The sequence below is a fragment of the Mandrillus leucophaeus genome, unplaced genomic scaffold (genome assembly GCF_000951045.1).
Source record: "Mandrillus leucophaeus isolate KB7577 unplaced genomic scaffold, Mleu.le_1.0 Scaffold313, whole genome shotgun sequence".
NCBI lineage: Eukaryota > Metazoa > Chordata > Mammalia > Primates > Cercopithecidae > Mandrillus > Mandrillus leucophaeus.
This window is the reverse complement of record NW_012103288.1, coordinates 453,214-479,519: the sequence shown is the minus strand read 5'-3', so window position 1 is coordinate 479,519 and position 26,306 is coordinate 453,214. Positions and strand designations below refer to the sequence as shown.

The 26,306-nt window shown below is 54.4% G+C and overlaps 1 protein-coding gene across 1 annotated transcript in view; it reads right to left on the bottom strand.

Moving 5' to 3' along the window:
• KMT2D (lysine (K)-specific methyltransferase 2D) overlaps window positions 1–21,660 on the bottom strand; it is a 35,074-nt gene extending 13,414 nt beyond the window's left edge. Inside the window, exons 1-38 of the mRNA XM_011987606.1 lie at window positions 21,612–21,660; window positions 21,236–21,362; window positions 20,859–21,082; window positions 20,638–20,747; window positions 20,308–20,470; window positions 19,809–19,974; window positions 19,545–19,659; window positions 19,253–19,410; window positions 18,906–19,051; window positions 17,201–18,766; window positions 15,997–17,105; window positions 15,425–15,538; window positions 14,979–15,089; window positions 14,280–14,384; window positions 12,637–12,818; window positions 12,288–12,452; window positions 12,093–12,202; window positions 11,948–11,995; window positions 10,769–10,990; window positions 10,425–10,544; window positions 10,222–10,326; window positions 9,890–10,020; window positions 9,657–9,804; window positions 9,385–9,450; window positions 9,101–9,211; window positions 8,764–8,901; window positions 8,582–8,666; window positions 8,122–8,363; window positions 7,950–8,023; window positions 7,686–7,736; window positions 5,755–7,566; window positions 5,459–5,641; window positions 5,246–5,382; window positions 3,146–5,013; window positions 839–962; window positions 609–693; window positions 437–503; window positions 94–326 (exon numbers count right to left, since the gene is read on the bottom strand). Of these exons, the coding sequence (XP_011842996.1) occupies window positions 94–326; window positions 437–503; window positions 609–693; window positions 839–962; window positions 3,146–5,013; window positions 5,246–5,382; window positions 5,459–5,641; window positions 5,755–7,566; window positions 7,686–7,736; window positions 7,950–8,023; window positions 8,122–8,363; window positions 8,582–8,666; window positions 8,764–8,901; window positions 9,101–9,211; window positions 9,385–9,450; window positions 9,657–9,804; window positions 9,890–10,020; window positions 10,222–10,326; window positions 10,425–10,544; window positions 10,769–10,990; window positions 11,948–11,995; window positions 12,093–12,202; window positions 12,288–12,452; window positions 12,637–12,818; window positions 14,280–14,384; window positions 14,979–15,089; window positions 15,425–15,538; window positions 15,997–17,105; window positions 17,201–18,766; window positions 18,906–19,051; window positions 19,253–19,410; window positions 19,545–19,659; window positions 19,809–19,974; window positions 20,308–20,470; window positions 20,638–20,747; window positions 20,859–21,082; window positions 21,236–21,362; window positions 21,612–21,660 (10,770 nt within the window). The remainder of the gene's footprint in view (window positions 1–93; window positions 327–436; window positions 504–608; window positions 694–838; window positions 963–3,145; window positions 5,014–5,245; window positions 5,383–5,458; window positions 5,642–5,754; window positions 7,567–7,685; window positions 7,737–7,949; window positions 8,024–8,121; window positions 8,364–8,581; window positions 8,667–8,763; window positions 8,902–9,100; window positions 9,212–9,384; window positions 9,451–9,656; window positions 9,805–9,889; window positions 10,021–10,221; window positions 10,327–10,424; window positions 10,545–10,768; window positions 10,991–11,947; window positions 11,996–12,092; window positions 12,203–12,287; window positions 12,453–12,636; window positions 12,819–14,279; window positions 14,385–14,978; window positions 15,090–15,424; window positions 15,539–15,996; window positions 17,106–17,200; window positions 18,767–18,905; window positions 19,052–19,252; window positions 19,411–19,544; window positions 19,660–19,808; window positions 19,975–20,307; window positions 20,471–20,637; window positions 20,748–20,858; window positions 21,083–21,235; window positions 21,363–21,611) is intronic.
• Between the last annotated feature and the right edge of the window lie 4,646 nt (window positions 21,661–26,306).

Below are 26,306 nucleotides of genomic sequence, written 5' to 3'. Positions count from 1 at the left end.
GGAGGTCGGAGAGGTCAGGCTGGGGCAGGCTCCCCCCATGCCATCCCTCTTCCCTGCCTTCTAGGTGCTAGGCTGAAGTTTGCTTTCCCCCACCTGATCCAGCTGTTTCTGGATCTTGCTCTGCTGCTCTGTAACCAGCTTGAGCTTCTCAGCATCAGCTTCTGGGAACTCACGGCCAGCTTTTTTGGCAGTGCGCTGCTTGGCACACAGAGCCTTCCGGGACTTGCGGTGTACACCAATCTGCTCCTCTAGCACCTTCAGCTGCATCTGTAGGAGCTGCTGGGTATGGAACAGCCACTCCTCATACTGCCGCTGGTCAGCTTCATCTGGGAAAAGAAGCTGGGTGTCAGGACCTGCAAAATGGTAATCCCAATCCCTTTTCCTCCATATGTCCCAAACCACTTCCCTGCACCTTCCTCCCATGCCCCATACTCACTGATCACTCCCTGAGCAAAAGTGGGCGGGTTGGGACGAGGTTGGGAGGGATCACCAGCACTCCGCTCCTGCAATGAGAGAGACTGCTAAAGGGTCATTGTTCCCTGATAGGCCCTAAGAAGGATGCCCCAATGTCATAAGACACAAGTTCCTACTCCCACCTGACCACTTACCTGGCCACTCCCAGGAGCCACATGGTTCTGCAGATCACTGCCGGGTCCCCCCGAGAGCCTCTGGGCTAGCAGAGACACCTGCTGTCTGGAGTCCACCAAAGCACAGAGGATAAGTGTTGGCAATAAGAAAGTTGGAAGGCAAAGAGACGTGGGACAAGTAGGGAGGGCGGCCAAGAAGGGGTGTGACTGGGAAAGAAAAGGGCCAAACCCATTCCGGCCCTGAGTCTTACCTGTTCATACCAGGTGCCACCCCAATGCTGCCCTGAGCCATCACTTTCTTGATGCCTTTCAAAGCCACCATCTTGGCCTTTGCAATAGGATCAATGATATCTTCTGCAGCAAATTTGTCCAGGTCTGGAAAGCGGAGAACCAAATGAGCTGGGCTATGAGGCCAATGCTTCACTGAATATCTGCGATTCCTTTCAACATCCTGACCTCAACCACACCAGGCAGAACAATGGCATGGCAAGGCAGAAAGACCACTGAATTAGGAGCCAGTCTGCCTGGGAGAATCAGCTCTATTATTCACAGGACATGTGGTCCTGTTTTAACTTGCACCGTGCTAGAAAAAGTGGCTCCGTAAATATTTGTTGAGTCAACCTGTGTTATTTCACCTCAGTTTACCCTTTTATTTGATACAGATGATGATCCCTACTCCGTCTACCTCAGAGGTGTTAAGAGGATCAAACGTGACAAGAATATAAGTACACTTTGTAACTTGGAAAGCATTCTTCAAATGCAATGTTCTTAGTGCAACTAGCACAGCCCAAGAACCCAAGATGCTGGCACTGTTGCAAAGCCCTAGATTCCAGAGCTGTTTTGGGTACCACATGCATCACCTGTAGTCCACTCTCCTGTCTGTCTAGAATGCTAGGCAAAAAAGAAGAAACAACCAACTACCAAAAAGTTAAATCTTCCTAAAATCCCACACTTTGTATATTTCTCCACTGCTCAGAAAACTTAACTGAGCGCCCACTTTTTCTCCTTCCTTTTTTTTTTAAAGACAGAGCCTTTGCTCTTGTCACCCAGGCTGGAGTGCAATGGTGCAGTTTCAGCTCACTGCAACCTCTGCCTCCTGGGTTCAAGCGATTCTCCTGCCTCAGCCTCCCGAGTAACTGTGATTATAGGCACCCACCACCAAGCCCAGCTAAGTTTTGTATTTTTAGTAGAAACGATGTTTCACCATGTTGGCCAGGCTGGTCTGGAACTCCTGACCTCAGGTGATCCACCCACCTCAGCCTCCCAAAGTGTTGGGATTAAAGGTGTGAGCCACAGCACCTGGCCAGAGTTCCCACTTTCTTAAGGACTAACCAAACTCCCTCTCCTGGAATTCTGAGGCAGTAAATAGTTAAGAGGAGTACCGACCAGACTTCAGATCTAGCTCTGCTAGCTGCTGTGTAATCTTGGACAAGTTACTTAACCTCCACTTCTGTTTCCTCTTCTGTAATCAAAGATAATAACAATATCTATTTAATGAGTCTGCTGTAATGATTAAATTGGACAAAAAGTGTGAAGTGCTCAGTAAACTGCTTGGCAAATAGTAATTACTCAATAAATGGTATTATAATTTGAGGTCTTTTTCAATCTGGCCCCCATATTACCTCACCAAAATTATGTCACTTACTTCACACTAAACAGTTTACTCCAGCCTAACTAATTCACTCACTGTTCTTGAAACACCCCATAGGTTTTCCCGCCATTACAGCCTCAATGAACTTTTTCACCTATCCCAATTTTTTTTTTTAAAAGACAGAGTCTCGCTCTGTTGCCCAGGCTGGGGTGCAATGGCGTGATCTCAGCTAACTGCAACCTCCACCTCCTGGGTTCAAGCAGTTCTCCTGTCTTAGCCTCTCGAGAAGCTGGAACTACAGGCATGCCCACCACACCCAGCTAATTTTTACTTATTTATTTATTTATTTTTGAGATGGAGTTTCGTTCTTGTTGCCCAAGCTGGAGTGCAATGAGGCGATCTTGGCTCACCAAAACCTCTGCCTCCTGGGGTCAAGCAATTCCCCTGCCTCAGCCTCCCAAGTAGTTGGGATTACAGGGATGCACCACCACGCCTGGCTCACACCCAGCTAATTTTTGTATTTTTAGTAGAGATAGGGTTTCATCATCTTGGCCAGGCTGGTCTTGAATTCCTGATCTTAAGTGATCCACCTGCCTCGGCCTCCCAAAGTGCTGGGATTACAGGCATGAGCCATCGTGCCCGACCTCAACTGCTTTTTTTTGCACCACTACTCTTCAAGTCCTAAGCTTTCAACTTCACTACAGCCACAAAGGCTCTGCTACTTAGGCTTCATTCATACATTCATTCCATTTATTCAAACATCTGCCATATGCCTAGTATATGCCAGAACCGTTCTCTCTTCTTAAAAGCTACAGTGTTTCTGCCTCTACCACTAGTATGATATTTAGCCAAAGTTCCTTGTGTCCCATCTTAAGTAGGGATTATTTGAGGTCTCTAGCCTCAGTGCCCATTTAGTGATAACAACGATCACCCTGAGTAACTTGGCTATGTTACTAGCCGAGGTTACCTGTATCTGGGAAGAAGCTGTTTGCCAGCTGCTGCTGCATTGCCAGTTGCTGTGGCTTCATGCACATGGAAGGTGGCATGGTGCCCATGGGCTTCTGTGATAGCACTGGCTGTGAACTCTGCTGGGGTACCAAGCCTGCCTGCCCTCCATGCTGCCCACTTAGCATATGCCCTTGATTGGACACCATAGCCATGGATGGAGCCAGGCGCTGTTGGAGGGCATGAGCTGGTGGCTGGGTAGGCATCAGTGGTTGGGGCAAGCCTGGCTGTCGGGCACCTCCAAGACCCAGGGAAAGCTGCTGCTGGGACCCAGCCAAACTGGGAGAAGAACCCTCATGTGACAAAGACATGGCCTGGGCAGGGCCTGGTGCAGACAGTAGGGAATGCTGCTGCTGCTGCTGTTGCTGCTGTTGTTGGGCAGGCTGCAACTGTGCTGAAAGTTGCTGCTTCTTCTGCAGCTCCTTCTTCTCATGCTCCAACAGGTCCTCAATGAGCAGGGGTAACTCGCTGGCTACCAGTGAGCTCTCCATCTTGTCTAGCTCATCCCCAGATGCTACAGGTCCACCAGGCAAGGTCAAAGCCCCACTCTCGAGCTCAAACTTTTCTAGCAGGGAGGATCCTCCTGGGCCACTCAGTGGGCTGGGGGTCAGCAGGTGAGCTGATGGTCCTCCTGTGGCCCCAAAGGAGCCCTTCTCAGCTGTGTGCCCACTGCTAGAAAATGGCCCTGTGCCCATCCGGGTATCCCGGCTGCCCATCACGCTCTGTCCTGGCTTTAGCCCCAGGCCAAGGGAATTGGCAGCAGGTGCGGGCTCTACCTTGGGGGTAGCAATGGTGAACTGGCAAGGGGAAGGGTGGCGTCCACCCTCCTCCACCTTAGGCTTCACCTCAGGGAGCACAGATGCCAGGCGGGGCTCAGAGGCATCAGCAGCAGGAGGAGGGCGCTCCTCAGGGCCCAAGGGTCCTGGCTCCACCCCACGCAGCAGGGCCTCCCGTTCAGCCTTCTCATTAGCTGATTCTACCAGCCTCAGGTGCTCATTGAAGATGTCCTTCTTGTCCCCAGTGTCCAGCTCAGGATCAGTATATGCCAGCAGGTCAAACTCATCTCCATTGAGCAGGTCATCCAAGTGGGGGTCATTCGTCTCCAGGTTTTCTAAGGTGCCCAGTTCATCATCACCCTTGGCCACATCCACACCCAGACCCAGGTGAGCAAGCTCTTCATCATCCTCTAGGGCCTTGTGGGCATCAAAATCATCATCCAGCTCGGGATCCTCACAGGGCAACTTCCCAGCTTCCAGGGCCAGAGGAGTGGGGCGGCCAAGCTCAGTGCTCGAGGCAGGTCGGCTGACCAGCTCCAAGCCAGTTGGCAGGGTAGGACCCTTGGTGTGGGGTGTCGGATGTAGACTGTTGTTCAATTCAGGGGCCGGTGGGGCTGAGGGTTTCTGTGGGGGAAGACCTGATACCGCCAGGCCCCGAAGCCCTTCAGGAGCCAGTCGGTGGGGGTCCTCACTTACAGGGTAAAAACGGGGTCTCTGAGGTGGGCCCTGACCAGGAAACGGAGTGCCCCCAGGTCCCAGTCCTTTCTGTACATTGTGCCGCAGCTCAATGAACTGGGCAGGACCAGCTGGACCAGGCACTGGTTCACCAGGGCCTGGCAGACGGGTGGGAATTCCCGCCAATGGGGAACCTAGAGCTTGGCGGCCAAGTTCAGGTACAGGAGTTGATGGAAAGCGAGCTGACATGGCAAATCGCATGGAGGTTGCTGCTGTTGCCTGTTGCTGCTGCCACAGTTGTTGCTGTTGCTGCTGTAAGGGCAGGGACCCAGGATAGGGTGCTCGCTGATAGAAAGCTTGGGAGCCTCCTACCAGTTGCCTGGAAGAATATACAGTAGTCAGTGAGATGAAATCAGATGAAAAGGAGCAAGAACATGGGCTTACGGCAGTGAGGAAGGATAAAATTAATGCAGTGAGGAAGAAACGGAATGAGGAAGAAGAGAAAGTGATACTGGAAAAGGATTAGTGCTACAGGAAAATCACAAGAGCGTGCGACAGTGATAAAATTCATACCCCTTGGTTTACCCCCAAGGAACCTCCTGGAGCCTCACCGGCTGTTCACATCCATAGAGGAAGGCGTGGCTGGTGGAGGTGGCCTGGAGAGTCGGTCATCGCCAGGGAAGGACCCTTGCCCCAGGATGGGGCCACTCAGCTTGCCTGGGGGCAGCCCCACAAGGTTGCTCTTGTCCTAGAAGAGACAAGGTAGATGAAGGTGGGGCAACCTTCAGTATCCTGGCCCCACTATCCCTTGTCACTCTACCTACCTGAGTCCCAGCAAAGGCGGTCTGGCCTCGACTCAGCTGCTCAAAGGCAGGGCTGCTGGGCTCAGCACCCCAGCTGCCTGGAGGTCCCACTGCTCCTGCAGCTGCTGCAGCTGTTTCCTTCTCCTGCCGCAGCGTGTTGCGCTGGATCTGCTGCCGAATCAGCAGCTCTCGTAGTCGCTGGCGCTGTGCAAAAAAAAAAAAAAGCAGAAGAGGAATAAGCCCATTCTACTCTAATCATGGGGCTGACCCAGAGACAGCAGTGATATGTGGGGCTTAGCTCCACAGTATCAACTTACTTGCCGTTGCTTCTCCAGCTCTGTTTGGCTAAGGCCGGACATGCCTGGGTCCTGGGTACCTGGGAGTTCAGGTGTCGCCAAAGAGCTACCCATTCCAGCCCCTGGGTCTTCTCGCTTTTCGACAGGAGAGGTGATGCCTGATCGCTGTGAGGCTCCATGGGACAGGTAGGGGAGGGATCCGTCGGGTGCAGGTGGTGGCAGAACTGACGGGGGGCGTAGCGGGGACAGCCCATAGCTCTCCCCTGTGGACCCGCTGCTGGGCCCCAGGGGGCTGCCCGATGGGTGGAAGTTCCCTGTGGCTACTGCGTAGTTTGTGCTTTGAGGCTTGCCCAAGGTGGGGCCGGGCCCAAAATGGCTGTTGATCCCATGGGGTGGCGGGAGACCAGGCTGAGGGACAGGGGGCTTTAGGGAAGGCTCCCCTACCGCCTGAGGGAAAGTGAAACGCATGGGAGAGGGGGTGCCCACAAATGCTCCCGTCCCAGGGGACCGGACAAAATTGGGGGGCTGCCCACTTGGGACCTTGGTATGGAGCTCACCTGCCGGCCCCGAGGGCAGGGCTGCTGGGAAACCCCCAGCCCCCAGCGAAGTGTGGGCTAGAGACCCAGCCTTAAAGGCAACTTCAGGGGGCTGGGGTCGGGGTGGCTTATGCAATGGGGCAAATGGGTCACGGGACTGAGGGCGTGAGGGTGGGCGAGAATAAGGGTCAGGGGACTGGAAGCGAGGGGTAACGGGGGATGGGCAAAAAGCTTCAGCAGACAGAGGACGGGGTGTCAGTGGAGACTGGGAGCTGGACTGGGACTGAGGACTGGCAGGCACTCGGGAGAAAGGGTCGGAAGGCAGTGAGCGAGGGGGCAGAGCACAGCAGCTCTCAGGTGGCGGAGGCTGGGGCCGAGGAGTCAATGGGGGCTGAGCATAGGGGTCAGGGTAGGAGCCAGTGCGAAAGATGTCCGGGTGACTTGGAGGAGAAGGGGCCAAAGCCTGGGCAGGGGGTGGCTCCTGGGGCCTTAGGCCCAAGCCCGGGCTCTGGGGCTCTACCTGAGATGCCCGAGGGGTCAGGGGGGCTTTGAAGACATCAGGTGTCTTTAACTCCAGGCCACCCAGGTGGGGGCCTGAGGAGGGTGAGTCAACAAAGCCCAGGTTTGGGGGCCCATAGCTAGGAGAGGATGCCCCAAGCTCTTCCTTCTTCACCTCTAGGGCCTTCCGGGACTCCCCAAAAGGTGGGGGCGAGAGCAGGGGCTCGGAAGCCTTGCCTCCCCCTACCCCAGGGCTCTCAGGCACAGCCAAGTTATCCAGCGAGGGGCAGCGGGGTTTGAGGAATGGGTCAGGTGTGGAGGGCTGGTGTCGGGGGGTGCCAGGTGGGGTAGTGTGGAATTCCCCTGGCTGGCCAGTCCCAGGACGAGATGAGGCGCCCAGCATCGGGGGCTGCGCAGGGGCCCCCGTCGGACTAGGATAGGGGGGATAGGTGGGTGGTGCCGTGGGGAAGCGGGGCTCCAGGGGATAGGCGGAGGTCAGTCCAAAGGGGTCCTGTGAAGGCACTTGGGCGGGCACCTGGGGTGGGAGCTTGAGAAAGAGCTCACCAGGCGAGTCAGGGCCGGGCACCGAGCCCGCCGGCGGCTTCAGGAACCCGTCCGCAGAGGTAGACAAGCCGGCGGGGGTAGCGGGGCTGCCAATGAAAATGGTGGGGGCAGCAGCCGGGGGCGGGCTGCCCAGTGCCCCTGGCTGAGGGGGAATGCGGAGATGTAGGGCCGGTCGGTCAGTCTTACGGGCTATGTCGCCCACCTTGGTCTGCTTGTTGATCTGGCTCTCAGCCTGCTACAGGAGGAGACCAGGCACAGGGCAGTCAGGCTGCTGCAGGCAGGCCCCACAGCCCTCCACCCTCAAGAGAGGCCACCCACTAGAGGACTGCTACACCCCAGTCCAGTCCCACTCACCTTCTGCACCTTGTTGATGCGGTGAGCTGCCCGATTATCTTTGGCCTTTTGCTGAGAGATACAGGACACAGCCTTAGGGCCTAGTGCTTGGTCTCATGCCCCGCCCCCATACTGTACAGTGTTTTCACACTCCCTACCCAGAAACTGATCCCTTCGGGCCCAGCTGCTTTAGGAGTGGGGAGTGGAAAGAACTGAGGTAAATTACCCAAAGATCCCTTCCTCCCTTTCAGTTCTCATGCTAACCCATGCTCCTTTCTGTCTCACCAGGTAGGGGGCTTTGTCAGCTGCTGGAACCTTTCTCCAGAGCTTCATAATTTGTTTGCAACGGCTTGACCAGTCTGGAGGGCAGAGGGAGTGAGTCAGAGGAGACTTGGCAGGCGACCCTTCCACCTGCCATGTTGCCAGGCTGTCTCCTTTGCCCTCGTCCCACAGGTACCTGGGTAATCTTGCTTGAGATTAGGAAAGTTAATGTTGGCATAGAGCACGGGTGAGATGGTGGACAGCTGGCCCAACTCCTCATCCTTCTCCCAGCGCTGAAGACTCCGCTGGTTATAGGAGAGTCCGTCGCCCTCACCCTCCGTGGTGGGGGTTGTGGGGGTGGAGGGCGTGGTGCCACCTGAGCCTGTCCAGGGGCTGTCGGGCTCACCGGGTTCCGGGCTAAAGAAGCCCCCGCGCTCCCTGGGGCGCAGGGGCAGAGAGTCACAGGGTGCAGGGATGCCAAGTCCCATCCCAGACCAACTGCCCAGAGCCCCTGCCCCAAAAGAGGAGGGTCACTAACAAGGGAATGGAGAGGAACAGGGGAAGTGCTGCAGGAGTCCGAAGGAGGCAAGGCATGAACTCAGATGGAGGGAAAGGACAACGGGGACTGCCCACGAAGTTTACACAGAGACACCAACCTAGAATCCAGGAACGGGGACTGGCAGAGGCCTGGGTAGGAGTCCATTGGGCTGCTGGAGGGCAGATTGCCCAAAGGGAGTCCACCTACAAGATGAACAGCATCAGAGAAAAGAGAGCGACTGGATCATCCTGGAGGCAAGCTTGGTTATGTCAGTCTTCAGACCACTCCCACCCGTATCACCTTGAAGAAAGGGTCTCTGCAGTGGCGTTCGGCTGCCTTCTAGGCCAGGGGTTCCGCAACCCAGATGCTGCTCTCGTTCAGAGCCCAGAACATCCTTGAAGAGCTGCTGCAGGTCCTTGGATTCCATCTTGGGCAGTTCTGTGGGGGAATGAAGGATACTGCTGAGGAAGACTGGGAAGTTCAGGTGACACAACAGGTCTACAAATGATCATGGCCAAGGAAGGTGCCCAGGACTCCCCACCAGAGAAGCTGTACAGATCATAGTCCCACAGATAGGACTTCCTCCTTCTCCCACAGAAAACCCTTATACACAAACAGGTGTGGGTCACAGCCTCACCTTCTGTGGAAATCCTGTCTAAGTCAGAGCTAAGCATCCCTTCACCCGGGGTGCCTGGCTTCTCAGGGTCACTGGGCACTGGAGATGCCTTCACGCCCCCATCCTCAGGTCCTGTAAATGCCAGGAGAAACCCATGGGTCAAGGCCAGTATGGGTCATGGCCACTCTGAACCACAGAGGGCCATGGGACAGTTTCCAGCCTCCAACCCCTGACAATGTTCAGGGGCATAGCAGAGGGACAGAGGCAAGGCCAAGACAGGACACAGTCCCCCTGGCAGCCCTCACCTGGTGTATCAGCTTTGCCCTCGAGGCCACGGGATTCTTCATCTGCAATATCTGGACCATCATCTCCTATGAGCAAGAGGCCCCACTCCAATCAGAGATGTCCTACATCTGATGCCCACAGCAGGTCTCCAGTCCCACAGCCCTACAGGCCAGGACCCTTGACCCCACACTTGACTCCTGGAGGCCAGTCCATTTCCCATCAAATAAGCTGCCAGCTCCTAAGCCAGAAGGAAGTCGGATTCTCTCAGACCACTTACTCCCACATAACTAACCTTTCTGCGATGTGGGGAGTTCCCTCCTTTCTGAGCCTCCATCTCCCTTGGCTTTTGGGGTTCCTAGTCCAAAGCTTGGCCGGCCCACCCCAACTGCAAAAAGGGCCTTACGGCTCAGGTCCAGCAGCTCCTTCCCAAAGAAGGCTTCCTGTGGGGCAGTCAAGGAGAAACAGGTTTCTTCATACCCTACAGGGCACAGACACCTCCCTCACTGCTTGGAGCCTGAGACCCACCTGCAGGTAAGCAGGGAACATGTCCTCCAGTTTGCTCTTCTTGCGCCCTCGCCGCTGTTGCTTCTTCTTCTCATCCCCTTCAGCTAAGCTCTGCTCCACGGTACCCTCTGCAGGCAGGTCAGCAGGTATCACTGTGGACAGAACAGAAGTGTCACACTTGGGTTGAGGGCATGCTGCTCCCAACTTGCAGGGTGACACTTTGTGCCTACACTCTCCCACAACACCAGCTGGGTCTACCACCCTCTTGGCCCTTTCAATGAGTCCACCCACTGGGTCTCTCTAGCATTGCCCCACCTTCTCCCAGGCCCCACTGGTGCCCTCACCCGTCTCACCCTCGTCGGGCTGCCCATCCCCACTCAACACCTCCGCCTGTGCAGCTGGCCCCTTTTTCGTGCGTGTGTGGGATTTCCGCTGTCGCACCATGAAACCACCAATGCCTATGAGGAGGCAGAGCTGCGGATGAGAAGCCGCTGGGGGACCTATTGAGCTGCACCAAGCCACCCCACCACCCCACACACCCATCCCAGGACCTCACCAGGCCGATAGGGTTTACGCTTGCGTTTTTTGCTTTCCTCGGTCTCCTCTTTGCCAGGCTCCACATCAGGGCTGACAGGGCCCTCCAGTTTAATTTCACACTCCATGTGCTCCACACCACCTGCATATGGTGACAGAAGAGATAGAGGCAGATCAGAACTACAGGCCCTTTTAACCTTGTCATCCTGCCATGAAGAGAGCTGAGGACCTTGCCTCAGAGCCACTTAGACAAGACCAGCAGTGCTTAAGGGTAACTGTGAGTGGCAATGTAGCCCCCACCCAACATCCCACTCCCAGAGGCATGCTCCCACTATTCTGCCGCTCCCTAAGATTCCCCAAGCTAACCTTCACCCTTGAGCAACTCATCGGTGTCCAGGTCCCCATCCTTCTTGTCATCAGGACCAAGGGCCTCTGATGGCTCAGAACCCTCCAATCCTGCCTCGCCTGGGAGGCCAAGCCGTCCTCGCCGCTGGCGCCGCTTGTGCAGTGGTGACATGGTCAGGTTACGCAGCAAGGCCATGCCAGTTTCTGTCAGCCACACACCTTCGAAGCGAAAGTACTGGGGCTCTGCATTAGAGGAGAGTGTGTGATCCCTGGATGGAAGACCCAGGGAAACCAGAACTGCAAGTTTCAACCTACGTCCTTAGCTGAGACAAAGACAGTGACAAAAGTCCAGCTTAGGGTCTAACTGCTGGGGAGAACAGACCACCTAAGGCACTGGCTGAGGCCTGAGTTCTCTGTCAGTGACCCAGGGAGATTCAGAGAGGAACTGTAACTCAGAAGCCTGCCTTTGCTCATGATTAACCCTAGCGTCACTAGGGTGATTATCTTGCTGTCTGGGGCTATGAGGGCCCCTACTTGCTGAATGCCAGCACACAGTATCCTAGATGCTAGGAGCAGTGCCATATCACGATAAAGGAGATGTCCCTGGCCCCTTTCACTGATAAAAAAGAGTTATGTTCTCGGCCGGGTGCGGTGGCTCACGCCTGTAATCCCAGCACTTTGGGAGGCCAAGGCAGGCAGATCACAAGGTCAGGAGATCGAGACTGTACTGGCTAACACAGTGAAACCCCATCTCTACTAAAAATACAAAAAATTAGCTGGACATGGTGGCGGGCGCCTGTAGTCTCAGCTACTCGGGAGGCTGAGGCAGGAGAATGGCGTGAACCCAGGAGGCGGAGCTTGCAGTGTGCCAAGATTGTGTCACTGCACTCTAGCCTGGGTGACAGAGTGAGACTCCATCTCAAAAAAAAAAAAAAAAAAAAAGAGTTCTGAAGATGAAATTCTGGCAGTAAAGAGGCCATGGTGCCTGATGAAAGGAACACTGCCCAGGAAGCTGGAGAACTTGGTTCTAGTCGTAACTTTGCCACTAACTCACTAGGTAACCTTGGGCAGGCCACTTAACTTCTCTGGGTCTGAGTTTCCTCCTCTTAAAATGAGGAGATGAAGCTGGGGGGTTGGAGTTAGACCAGATGATGTCTGACGTCTGGTCTGGCTTTGGCATTCAAAATTTCTGTGACTCACCAGGCTCTTTCACCTTCATGGGCACCAGCTCTGGAGGTGCAACAGGTGCTATGGAGAGAAGGACAAACGGAGGTGGCTGAGGTCCTGTCCCAAAGCAAGGTACCCCTGCCCGGACTCCTCCCCCTACCCAGCAGCTGGTACTCACCCACAGGCTTTACCACGTAGGGCTGGCAGGAGATACAGTCAAAGCCTTCATCGGCTGCCTGCTCCACATCGTCCTCTGTGAAGAGGCTCTCACAGCCAGCATGCATCCACCTGGAGAACAGAGACTGGAGGAAATGAGCTCAGGCAATGCGAGGTTAGCAACAGGGCCAACATGAAGAGAAAGGGATGTTCTCACCGTTCACAGTGACGGCACTGGATTAGTAGGTCCTCTTCTACATAAGGAGCATGACAGATAGGGCAGGTCACCAGGCTGGCACAGGGCCCACAGTGTGTGTAACTATTCTGCCATTCACAGTGGAAGCCAGGGGAGGCAGCCCCACACTGCATACAAGACACACACCTGGTAGGAGCAGGAAAACAGAGCCTGAGCACCCAACCTATCCAAAGTACCCAGAAGTCCCCTCACCAGGAACCCAAGCCACCAGCCTGGCCTCCTAAACCCAGCCTCTGTCACATACTCAACATCACATCCACTTTAACATCTCAAGGCCCCAGGGCTCCAATAAAGATCACAGTCTCCTTACCACTTGCACTTCCAGCCACCCTTGGGGACGGTGAGCAGTGGGGGGTCCAGGCAGTATGTGTGGTAGCTAATATCACAGTCATCACAGAGCAGCAGGCGTGAGGGGTCGGAGGCCTGGCCGCACACCTCACACACAATACACTCCACACAACGCCAGCCCTTAAGCAGCATCACCTTGGTGATCTGAGGCAGAAAATGGGAACTTCTCAGGGTGTGAAGTGGATAAGAGGTGGAACTTCTTTTTTTGTGGGGCGGGGGGGACGGAGTTTTGCTCTTGTTCCCCAGGCTGGAGTGCAATGGCGCGATCTTGGCTCACTGCAACCTCCAACTCCCAGGTACAAGCAATTCTCCTGTCTCAGCCTCCCAGGTAGCTGGGATTACAGGTACCTGCCACCATGCCCAGCTAATTTTCTTGTATTTAGTAGAGACAGGGTTTCACCATGTTAGTCAGGCTGGTCACAAACTCCTGACCTTGGGTGATCCACCTGCCTCAACCTCCTGAAGCGAAGTGCTGGGATTACAGGTATGTGCCACCATGCCCAGCCTAGGAGGTGGGACTTCTAAGGGTGAGGCTGGAGGAACCTCAATGCAGAGACTAGGCCTCCATTTGAGCACAGGGAGACTTAGACAGAGCACCCTTGTCCCCAAAACAGTGACTCTAAACTTAGATTCCCAATGATCTCTGCTGATCAGAGAAGAGCTGCACTAGCCACTGCCTCATTGTGAATGGAATGGCAGTCTTTCCACTAGCCAAGTCCCTAAGAAGAGACTGTAGACAGAATTAGGTCCCCCAATTTTTTTTTTTCTTGAGACAGAGCTCACTCTATTGCCCAGGCTGGAGTGCAGTGGCACAATCTCAGCTCACTGCAACATCTGCCTCCCAGGTTCAAGCAATTTTCCTGCCTCGGCCTCCCGAGTTCCTGGGATTACAGGCACATGCTACCACACTCAGCTAATTTTTGTATTTTTAGTAGAGTCAGGGTTTCACCATGTTGGCCACGATGGTCTTGAACTCCTAATCTCAGGTGATACGCCCGCCTAGGCCTCCCCAAGTGCTGGGATTACAGGTGGGAGCCACCATGCCTGGCCATGTTGTTATTTTTTTTTTTTTTTTTTGAGACGGAGTCTCGCTCTGTCGCCCAGGCTGGAGTGCAGTGGCCGGATCTCAGCTCACTGCAAGCTCCACCTCCTGGGTTTACGCCACTCTCCTGCCTCAGCCTCCCGAGTAGCTGGGACTACAGGCGCCCGCCACTTCGCCTGGCTAAGTTTTTGTATTTTTTAGTAGAGACGGGGTTTCACCGTGTCAGCCAGGATGGTCTCGATCTCCTGACCTCGTGATCCGCCTGTCTCGGCCTCCCAAAGTGCTGGGATTACAGGCTTGAGCCACCGCGCCCGGCCATGTTGTTATTTTTTACAATGGACTGAATTATACCAGCAGGTCAGGGTCTACCACAAAGAAACTATGAAGTCCACCATGAGTTCCAAAGTATTTTTCCCCAAGAAAAGTTTGATAACCACTGGTGACTAATGAACAACATCCATGACCAATGGCCACTTTAAGAGGTCGTATGGCCAGGACAAGGAACTAAGGTAAGAAATAACTGACCCTATTTCCCAGCCTACACCTCTTGGGCCCGAACTCACCTTGCTGTTGACACAGTAAGGGTGATAGCACTGAGAGCATTGTGAACAGGCAAGGAGGTGGCCCTCTGCTCCCCGGCCAAAGCTGCCACATACCACACACATGTCCTGGGGAAACACAGAGAAACCCGAATGTCCAACTAGATCTCCCCATCCCACTCAGATCCAGCCTACTATGATGCTACAACACTGATTTGCGACCAGAGAGTCAGGAACCCCATCCCACAGCATTAGGACGCTGTAAGCTACCAAGGGACCCTGCTCCTTCCTAGGATGCCTCACTCACCTAGTCAGGTCACTTGAATTTATAAAGCCTGACATGGGTAAAGGTAAGAAGAAATTAAAGGAAGATAAGATGGGGTAAAGACTGGTCAGGTGAGAATCACATATGTGACAAAATTCTATCAGCTTAAAGACTATTCATGTGAGGACACATGTAAGTTCCCTAAGCTATAAACTTCAATAGGGCAAAGACTTTTTCACTGCTATTTCTCTGGCTCCTAGCTTAGTGCCAAGCTCAGAGGAGACACTCAAGAGAAATGTGATGGATGGACAAACCAATGAACAACATGATTAGAATTCATGGTCTGTTTTCTCATTAGCTGGGTATCCCCAAAAGTAGGTCCAGTTTTCCCCATCAATTCTCTCATCAAAACACAAACATACACAATGTTCAGTGTGCCAGGTCTCACTGTATGGTACCTGCATTAGGACAAATTTGTCTGTGTTGGAGAAGAGAACCACGGTATTCTGCATGGTGTCGTCATCTTCTTCCTCCTCCTCCTTACTGGGAGAGCTATCAATGTCAGCAACCTGATGGGGAGAGAGTTGTAGAAAGTGAGGCAGATAAATCTGCCCCCACCAAGATACTTTCCTCTTTGGTGTTGGGGGAAGAAAGTGTTAACCCCTGGCTAAGATAAAGGCCAAAAGCCAGAAATAACGGACAGAACACCCCAGCTCCCAAACTGGGCCTCAGCCTGATAGCAGAGATTTCAAAAAAACCTGGGGGCCAAGTGGACAGGAATTCAGACATAGCCAGACAGGCCTTAGACAAGCAGGCAGGTAGGCAAGCATGCAAGGGACTGGAAGGACTCAGAGGGTGCTAAAGCATGGTCGGGGGATGGGAGGAATAGGAGGCATCTCCTTACTACCAGAGTCTCAATGGAAGAAGCAGTTGACTTTAGTCGGGCCCGTCCTCTACCACGTCCTCCATGGGCTCCTCCACGAGGCCGGCGTCTTCCTGGGAAACTGCTGCTGCGACCCTGAGTGAAAGAAGGGGACAATGACAGGAGCATGTCAAGGGTTAGTGTGTTGGGTTTACACACTTGAACAGAAGTGACAAATGGACACAGTAAGACAGGTAATAAGCCCAGGAGTCCCACTCAGGGCAGGGGAAAAGGCCAAACTCCCAGATATCAACAAGTGCATAGCTGTAGCCCAAACCCATTCTTCCCCTCCCAAGAGTGGCCAACATGGACATGGAGAAAAAACGGTGACTTGAAAGAACCAAGTTTCTGGTCCCAATTCTATTACTGAGTAATCATGAATCTGGGCAAGTTACTCGTCCCTTCTATGTATTAGTATTTTCTCCTTAATAATTGGAATAAAGGATCTCCAAGTATAGGATTCACAAAGCAAGGTGGGAAAGTATCAGTGACACAGGACTATACCTCTGACAGGGCTAACTCTGATCACATCCCGCAGCTAGATAGTCCCTCACCTGTTTTATGCGGGAACGGGCTGGGGAGCTGCGCCGCCGCCCCTTCTCCCCCTCAGTTTTGCCTCCGCTGATAGCTGTCCCAGCATCGCACAATAGTGAATCATCAGTCTCTGGCAGTGAGTCGGTACAGAGCCGTAGGGAGCCCTCATCTCGGGCTGGACTAACATCTGTAGAGACCCCCAGCTCCATGGACAGGGAGCCACCCCCCTCCGGGTCAGGAGAGCCCAGGAGGGGCTCTGAGCCAGGAAAACTGGCACTGGCATCACCCTGGCTCAGATTAGAGATCTCATTAACGATGTCGGATTTGATGAGAGTGGGTGGTGTGGGGGCCACTGGTGCACGTGGCTCTTCCTGTTCTTCACATGGTGAGCCCTGCCCTGCTGTTTGCTTGCATTCGGGGTAGACCTCCATAGGGGTCACGGGGGCCAGCTCCTCAGGGTCCAGGAGCACAGGGGAGCCTTTAAGTTCACTAGCCAAACTGCCAGGGGTCTGTCCAGCCTCTGGCTGTGAACCCGGAGCATCAATCCCATCCAGAGGGGCTGTGTCTTCCCCTAGGCCAGAGAAGTCATCCAGGGCTGGGGCAGGGCTGGGGGCAGGGCAGGAGAGGTCCCCCATCGGGGAAGGGAGAGGACTGGTGGCACTGGGTTCCAAGGCTGGGCATTCAGGTTCTGGAACTTTCTCAGTCTCCATCTCGTGCAGCTCAGGCTCATCTGAGACCCCCACTACCTTCCCTATGGGACTCAACGGGGAGGGAACGGACAGTGGCAGGGCAGGAGGGGAGCACTGGGAAGGAGGGGAGTTTTGGGGAGCCAAGGAATGCTGAAGGAGTGGCGAACACTGAGGGGCAAGGGGCTCCATCAGGATGGGAGAAGCCGGCCCCACTGGGGAGCCTGGAGATGGAGGAAGGATCATAGGGGGGACAGGCTCAGGGTCAGTGCAGTTAGCTTCTGGTGGAGGGCTGATGGGTGTCTCCAGGATGGGGGCAGCCAAGGGTGACTCAGGGTCACTGTCCCCTTTGGCACCAAAGGGGTACTCTAACTCCCCCAAAGGAGACAGAGCCGGTGGGGCCACAGCTGTGATAATGGGTGAGAGGGGAGGAGGAAGGGGATCTGGAAGGAAAGAGAAAAAAGAAGGGCTCTTAGATCAGACATGCCATGAAGAGTTACAGCTGTTCCAGAGTAAGAGGGTACTAACTTTCCCTTACCTGGTGGCATCAGCTGAGGCGACAAGGATGGCTCCCCAGACGGGGACAAGGGCAGCTCCTCAGGCAGAGGGGACAGAGGTGGTTCCCCAGGCTCAGACAGGGCTGGCTCTCCAAGCAAGGGAGATAAGGATGGTTCCCCGGCGGGAGGGAACAAGGGCAACTCCTCAGGTGCAGGGCATTGGCCTGGCTCCTCGGGGTGCTCTTCAGGCCGAGGGGACAGAGGTGGCTCCTCAAGCTGAGGGGACAGGTGCGATTCCTCAGGCCGGGGGGACAGGCATGGTTCCTCAGACTGGGGGGACAGGTGTGATTCCTCAGGCTGGGGGGACAAAAATGGCTCCTCAGGCACAGGAGACAGGTGTGGCTCCTCAGTCTGGGGGGACAGGTGCAATTCCTCAGGCTGAGGGGACAGATGTGGTCCCTCAGCCTGGGGGGACAAGTGTGGCTCCTCAGGCACAGCGCACAGGCATGGCTCCTCAGGCTGGGGGGACAGGTGTGGCTCCTCAGGCTGCGGAGATAGGTGCGGCTCCTCAGGCCGGGGGGACAGGTGCGGTTCCTCAGGCCGGGGTGACAGGTGCGGCTCCTCGGATGGGGGGCAGAGTTGTGGCTCCTCAGGTAGTGGTGACAGAGGTGACTCCTCCAGCGGCAGGGACATAAGCGAGTCCTCAGGTGGTGGGGATGTGGGTGAGTTCTCAGGTGGTGGGGATGTGGGGGAGTCCTCAGGTGGTGGGAATGTGGGGGAGTCCTCAGGTGGTGGGGAGAGGCGTGAAGCCTCAGGTGGAGGGGATGTGGGAGACTCCTCAGGCGGTGGGGACAAGGGAGATTCCTCAGGCGGTGGAGACAGGCGTGACACCGCAGGCAGCGGGGACAGGCGCGATACCTCAGGTGGTGGGGACATAGGTGATTCTTCAGGTGGTGGGGACATAGGCGAGTCCTCAGGTGGTGGGGACAGGCGTGATGCCTCAGGTGGTGGGGAGAGGGGAGACTCCTCAGGTGGAGGGGACAGAGGAGACTCTTCAAATGGTGGGAACAGACGAGATGCCTCTGGTGGTGGAGACATGGGTGACTCTTCAGGTGGAGGGGACATGGGTGACTCCTCAGGCGGTGGAGACAGGCGAGATGCTTCAGGTGGCGGGGAAGTGGGCAGTTCCTCAGGTGGCGGGGACAAGGGAGATTCCTCAAATGGTGCGGACAGGGGCGATGCTTCAGGTGGTGGGGATAGAGGCGTCTCAAGTGCAGGAGACGGGGGTGACTCTTCCAGTGGAGAGAAGGGCGACTCCTCCAGTGGAGAAAAAGGTGATGATTCAGGTGGGGGAGACAGAGGAGACTCCTCAGGCGGCGGAGAGAGGGGCGATTCCTCCGGCGGCCGGGACAGGTGCAATGCCTCAGGAAGCGGGGATGCGGGCGAGTCCTCAGGTGGTGGGGACAGGCGTGATGCCTCAGGCGGTGGGGATGTGGGTGATTCCTCAGGTGGTGGGGACAGGGGTGACTCCTCAGGTGGGGGCAGCAGTGGCATCTCCTCATTTAGGGGGGCCTCCAACTGGGGCTCAAGTTGGACCCCTGCTCTCCCTGCAGACACAACAACACGATGCTCCTATCTAGCTCAGATCTACCCCACAGGAAGTGCAGGGTCTGGGGCAATGCACAAACTGTCTCTTGTCACAGAATAAAAGGGGATGAATTTCAGGGACCCTCAAACCCTACTCACCTAGTGGTTTGGCTTCACATTGCAGGGGCCCCGGTTCCTTGGGTTGCATAGAGGTCACGTGCCCACCCTTTGGCTGCCCTTGGCATGCAACGTACAGAGCATCGGGCTCATCAGTGGGGGTATCGCCAGACTCTGGGGGTGAAAATCTGCAGAGGGTACAGGGGAGCAGGCACTGTGGCTCTCACCAGCTAACAAATCCTAGAGAGCGCACTGGGGCGAGGCACGAATGCTGTGGATGACACTGCCCACCTTAAGGCTCTCCTAAGTCCACTCAATTTAAGAAGAACCCTGCCAAACTCAGTCCTTCCAACCTGCCAGCCCAATCTCAGTCAGTCCACACCACTTACCTGCTACACACAGGGGTATGCTGCTCAGCAACAGAGCTGACAGGCTGACCTCCCTGGGCTCTGTGACAGCGGTGACAGAGAGAGTAGTTCTCAAACCACTCCGAGTTGGGATTCAGTTCTGCTGAGCCCGCCCCACAGGCCCGGCACACCCGGCATGCCTAAGGGAAAGGAGTGGGCAAAACAGGCATTGGTCAGACAGCAAAGACTAAAGAAAAGTACAGGACTTGTCAAGACAGAGAATGCTGTAGGAGGCAGAGTTAGGGACAATAGGGCAGAATCAGGGTACACTCACCTTGCACTTCCAAGAGTGAGCAGGCAGTTCCTCCATGGGTGGTTTTAGGCAGAAAGTATGGTATCCTTTGTCACACGTCTCACAAACCAACATCTTAGAGTCATTCCCAGGTTTCCTGCAGAGGCACAGGGAACATTACAGTGTCCTCTCTGCCCTCGTTTCTTTTTTGTTGTTTTCATGTTAACAGGTCTTCTCCGACTGCCCTCATTTTCAACCCTAACCTGTGTTGTGCCTAAGACTTCCCTCCTGCCCTTCCATTCCTACCTGCAGGCTTGGCACACTTTGCATTCAGGGCACTGCCAGCCAGCACGTTTGCGGGCAGTCAGAGCAGTGTCCAGGCAGGCCCCGTGATAGTGATGCCCACAGCTGGTACAGAAGAACAGGTCACACAACTCCCCTGGCCCCTCACACACTGCACAGCGAGCCTCCTCTGCAGGGGGTAGAGACACCACAGGTCAGCTATGGATTCCTTGTAAGCCTCAGCACAGTGCCGTACACAAAACAGGCACTCCATGGGCACAGAATGAACAAATAACAAAGTTACTGAGCGCCTGCCCAACGTCTGCCAGCTGTTCTAGGCACTGGAGACACAATGGTAAACGAGACAGGCAAACCCCTGGTGCTCATAAAGTTCACACCTATTTTAGTGGGGCAGACCAACAGTATATAATTCTATACTTTGATCAGTGCTCTGTAGAGTACAAAAATCCAAGGCACACTTGGTCTCTCATTTGCCCTATGACCAAAGATCAGGACTTCTCACCCAGATGTGCAGCCCCCTCACTGTGCTCTGGGCATAGCAGCTGCAGTGTTTTCATGGATAGGAAGGAACCGCTGGCAGTCGCGCAGGGGAAGTGGTAAAGCCGTGGACATCCAGGTGAGCGGCAAGGGATGGAGGCACCGAGCCTGGTGCAGTGGGAGCAGCGCTGCCAGGGTGAAGAAAGAGCCTCAGTGTCAGCCAGCTCTCCCCAAAGAAACAGTTCAGGCACTAGCTCTGCCCCAGTATACCCACACTCCTTCTCATTCCACCCTGACTCTCAGAAGCCCACCAGCCCTACCCTTCACCTATGCAATCCCTTGGCCCCAGCCCCACCTGTGAGATCCCTGAGAAGATGGCCTTGTCCACACCACATAGTTCTGGGCCCTCCTGCCCCCATACGCCTGCCGACCACGCAGCACACCAATGGTGAGCCCAGCAGGACCCTTTACAGGTGGGAAGAGGTAAACAGAAAGGAAAGAGTTAACAGAAAGAGGATCGCTGGCTCAGGACTACCCAGTCCTTCTCCCATTTGCTGCCCCATTCTCCTCACTCACCTCCAGGTTCTCCTAGGTGGGCAGGTGTAAGGCCCTCAGGGAAACCAATCTGTGACAGGTCCTCACTGGGCAGCACTGCCTCATTGGGCCCTGGGCTCCCCCCAGGGGATACCACTGGACACCGGGGCCAATCAAATGGCAACTCAAAGCGCCGTAGCTCCCGCTGCCCATGCAGACTGGGCTCCCCGCAGTTACAGAGAGCACAACGCCGCACCGGACCCCCACTGTGGACACACAAGCATCAGTACCACGCCAGGCCCCCAGCAACCCCATGATTTGGCATGCCCATGCTTCCCCGACACTCATTTTCCTAATTTCTCTTCCTTGAAAGCCCTAGACTCTCAAATCAAATCCTTATGTGCCCTCAAACAAGTTACCTGCAGTCCTGAGGAGTCTCCTGAAGACTGGGACTCCCAGAACTAGGGACAGAGACCTCTCCCACATGTGGGTTAGGCAGGTCTGACTCAGTGGCACTTGGGTCCTCAGAAGCTGCAGGTCCATCAGCTGAATAAACAGACAAACAGCATGTGTCAGTCATCATCCCTATTTAATACAAAGTCCACTCACCAGATACATGAGATTATCCAAAACCTGAGTGGATCAGAGTGATGATATTTCAACTGTTGTCCCAAAGAACAAAGTTGTTCCATTACTTATCTGCTGCATAGACTTAGCTCACGTCCTCGGGCCAGGACCAGAAATGTAAGGTTGCCTGTGAAATCTAAAAGCAAACAAAGAATTTGTCCTACTCACCTGCCGGTTCTGAATCTTTATCCTCACCAGGCAGCTTCTGGCTGTCCATCCCTCTCTCCGACTGGGCAGGGCCCTCTCGGGGAGACCTGTTGGTGCCAAGAAAGAGATCTATATGCCTAGTAAGTCTTCCCAAGAAGCACTTCTCCCAGAATCCTGGAAAGAAGGCATCCAGACCCTCCAGACATCAGAGCAAGCCATACTACAAACTCCTATACTGACAAGAAAGTCATTCTCCTTAACCTGTAGGGTCACTTCCTCCCCAGATAAACACATACCCTCTTCTCGCACTCTGGAGAGATTCTCAGGGGATCCATTTGACTTTCCCACTTCCTCTGTAAGAGTTCCTGGGGCCATAGCATCCAACTAGAAGCATATCCATTTATATCTAATACTGCCGTTTGCCTTGCCTCTGGGTTTTTGGCTTTTGGTGAGCCCTATTCCCACACCTTTTCTTCAAGTCTCAAGTAAGCTGCCATTCTAGAGGCCAGTCCGTGCCAACCCAGGGGTAGTCATGACCCAGGAAGCCTGAGTCCAGCAAAAATCCCTCTCCCAGAGGCAGAGTCTGAGGCACTGCAAGAGATGGAACACACTACTAGAACTATAGCCTAGCTATGGATGGATCTCCCCCACCGCCACTTGTTTCTACGAGGACATCACCATCACAAAAGAAGAAACTCCCTAATTTCCACCCACTTCCAACCTAAATCCAGCTCAGACGAACCCCTGGCCCGTGCCCTAACTGAGCTCAGGGTCTCATCCAGCCTGAAGGTCTCAGGTCATTGCCCTTAGCAACACCAACTGCCTTTCCTCTTCAGATATCCCTAGTAGTTAACAGAAGTGGACCTTGAGAGTTACTGAGCATGTGTAGCCAGGCCTGAGGCTAAGCATGCTGGGAATTGTAGTCTCAGGAAGCATACAGTCACTCAGAGGAGTTCTAAACAGGGCAGGACATAGCACAGCAGAGCCGAGTAGCTTCCTTCCTCTTCCCTCAAGCAGGGTTTCCACACACATACATGGGGGTGGGGAATAACGGTCCCTTGTCCCTTCTAAGAAATGCATGCCTGTATCAGAGCCTAATGAAACACACTAAAGTTATACCTAAAAAAGTTGAGACCTACACCTTTGGGTATTATTTTCCTAGACCTTAGAGGGAATTAAGCACAGCCGGGGGGGGGTGCGGGGGGAGAAGAACAATAATTACAGACATGAGGAATAGGAAAGAGACCCTATAGGAGGAGGAAGAAAGGGATAAGTGCCAGCAGCTTTGCAGTGGGAAGTATAAATCCTTTCTCTTAATCAGAGAAGAATACAGTGTTCCTAAAGAAAGTGGTGGTGAGGTGGGGGAAATCCCTAAAACAGAACTCTAAACAATAAAAGTTTGATAAATTAATCTCTCACCTTTTCCACTCTTCTTGGCTAACCAGAGTGACCACACCACCCTTAGCAAGGACAGTCTCTCCTCCCAAACTGGAAGGCAAATACCCCAGTCAGCCACTTAGGGTTGAATGACTGGGACAAACAAGACAAGGGGGAACCCTTAAAGGTGCCCCAAATCAGTAAATCAATTCCCTAAGAACTACAATATCACTCCTCCTGCTCTGAACTCACCCTTTATTTCCAGATACTGGCTATGCCCCTCTGGAGACATGTCACAGGAAAGAAAATTCCTTTTTCCCCTAACACTCTCAGAACCTACTGGATAAAGTAAAGCATCACCTGATACACATCATCTCCATTCCCAAGCCATCTCTCTTTCCCAAACCTGCCACACAACCACACCTGAAAGGAAAGCAGGGTGGTCATCTGGCCGGCTCATAGAAAAGCTGCTCCAGAACTTCAAGGAGTCCTTAGAAGCTACCATGGGAAGTGGGAGACGGAGATGAGGGCAGCAGCCAGGCCCCTCTTCCATTCAGTCATTCAAGGCCTGACCACACCCAGAACGTCCAAGGGGCTCTTAAAGTTTTCTAATTGTTTGCATCTTACTATATCTTACCACTACATACCCCCAAAGATCCTCTACCCGCTCTGCTCTCAAAGTTGAGGCCAAAAGAGTCACAAACATCAAGAAGTAAAAGGCAACAATGATAATACAGTGGGTAGGAGGAGAGCTGCCTCACACAAGGCCAGAGGGGCAAATTCCTCAGCTCTCCCCCAAGCTCAGCCCTCTCAGCTGGTAAGGCTGGTACTGCTCAAGAAGGTAAAGAAACCACCTTCATCTGGCCTTGAGAGACAGACTACGACCATCCTCCAAAGCCAGAGCCCATGGATGGGGCCATGGAAGATGAGAGATTAAGCAGCAAAGAGAAGAATGTCATACAAGTTGTACCAAAAATAATCTAGGGGGCACCTCCAAAAAGCCTGAGCCCTCAGTCCCTATTTCCCCAGCCCTGAAGTCCAGCACCGGGATCCCAATGCTGATTCCCAGTTAACAGGCCCCTGAACGCATCTAAACAAAGACCCCAGGTTACCCAGTCCCATCATTCACAGTCAGTAAACCCACACACATACACACCAAGGATTTTTTCCCTGGATCTAAACTGGACTACTGTCTCGCCAGGCTTCCTCCACAGAACTAGAGATCCCAGACAGTAGGTACAGATGTAGGGAGTAAAACTGTGCTGGCACCCCTCAGTCCTATACCTTAGAGGTCCAAAACAGCAAAGAAAAGGACAGGGATTTATCTCAACCCACTCTCCTTCCTGCCTCCCTCCCAGACCAACAGCTTTCACTCCATTTTCCCAGGCAAGGGGGAAATGGACACTTGGAGAGGTGTAAGGCTGCAGCAGGCCCTTGAGTGAACAGCTCTTCAGTAGGACTCAGGACTTCCTGGTTCCCAGCCTGAGACTCAAACCACACCTCTTCCCACCCCCATTTTGGGTCAGCCCTCCGAGATGGATCCAAAAGGAACACTGGCCCTGCAGACCCTCTGAACTGTGTCCCTGGCTCATCTTGAAGGCAGGCACAGCTAACAAGGTGCAGTCCTACGTAAGGAAGTTGTTTCAGGACAAACAGGAGGGACTCTCCATAGAATGCAGGAGTGGAGAGCAGGGTTGACAGCTCACCTCACTCCACTACCCCGTGCCACCTCTCACCTTTGAGAAATCTTTAAAAGGCAAAACCTCTATTTTCTCTTTTTCAAAACCAGACTCAAAGAAATCTAGCATATGTATGTTGGAGCAGATACAGGGAGCAAAATGCACCAGCCAAATCCCTGCTGGGCAGCATGACAGGTGTGAGAGGGGCAGTCCCAGCCCAAGCAAGGCCCACAGGATTGAGGCTCAAGCTGCAGGCACATACACACTCGTTCTCCCCAATACCTTCTGCCAGGGGTAGAATCACTGGTTTCCAGGAGAAAAGAGCTCTGATCAAGCCATTTCTCCTCCAGAGAGCTACAGGCCATCCCATTCTGCACAGTTGGTACAGGATCAGAAAACCAGTTAACAATCCCTGGTCAAAAAAGGGTTGGAGAGGTCTGGGAGGGGCTTGCAGGACTGGCCAGGGACTCACAGCAGCCAGCTCTCCATACCAGGCCGGGAGAAGGCAAAAGACAAAAGCCATTTTTTGCAGCCTACATTCGCAGGGAGCAAATCTCAACGGCCTCTTCTATAATCCTCTAGAGATTAGATCCATCCCAAGAGGAGGGGAGGCAAAGCAGGCTAAGACAGCAGTAGGCCTCACTGGGGTCACTTTGCCAGGCAGGGATAGTTTAAAGTTGAACAGCAGGGCCAGAGCTGCCCCCAGCCCCGCCTCCTTCTTGCCCCAGCCATCCCCTTCATCAAAACTAGTCAGTTTCCACACACTCTCCCTTTGCCCAGTGAAAGAAGGCCTGGTGAAGGATCTGGGGTTCCCTGAGTTTTCCAGGGACTGCTTTGGGTGCCCAACTCGGTAGGAACAACCTTAAGGTCCAACTGGCATAATAAGTCTGACCTGGCAGTGGCACCCTCCCCCACCATCCCAAGTTGCTCTGTCCCAAGGCCCACAAGGAACCCTGAGAAGAGCAGCAGCAGCCTGGGATTGGTGCTGGCATCAGGGCCTGGGTCCTACTTTAGTCGAGCTCCCCCAACACAAAAATAAACAGGCAGAGAGGCTATCTGGCCAGGTTCCCAAACTCCCGTGGTTCTCTGAACCCCCAGTCTTTAAAGAGGCACACCCCAAGATACCAGGCCTCAGTTCTGCCCTGGTGACTGGCTCAGGTTCCCTTGACAGACCCTGCCAAAGGAACGCTCCCCAGCTTTGGCACCCCCTTCTCCAACCTAAAGGCCAGCCCCGGCTAAGATAGTCCATCTGGCTGTGCCCCCAGTCCAACCCTTTCTGGGCCCTGGCCGGGCGGACTTCACTCACCTCTTCACAGGGCGATCCAGAAATCCTCATCCGAGAACATGGCCAGAGCCCGGGCCGCTCCCCGACCTCCAACCGCCAGAGCGATCACAGCCGCCCCCCGCACGGGGGGGCTTAGGGGGGCCAAGAACGGTAAATCCAGGTCGGAGTGGCCACCCTCCCCCCACAAAAAACAGCAAGAAGCCAAAGAGGGGTTCTCTGCCTCAGGTTCCAGCAGTTTAGGTTTCCATGGACAGCCCCAGGGCGGCGAATCCCGAGCGGACACAAAGAGAGCACCGGTGGCTTTGATCTTGGGCGAGCAGGCTCCGCATCCGCGTCGCCGGGCGGCCTCTTAGTCCTAGGGCCCGGCCAGCGCCC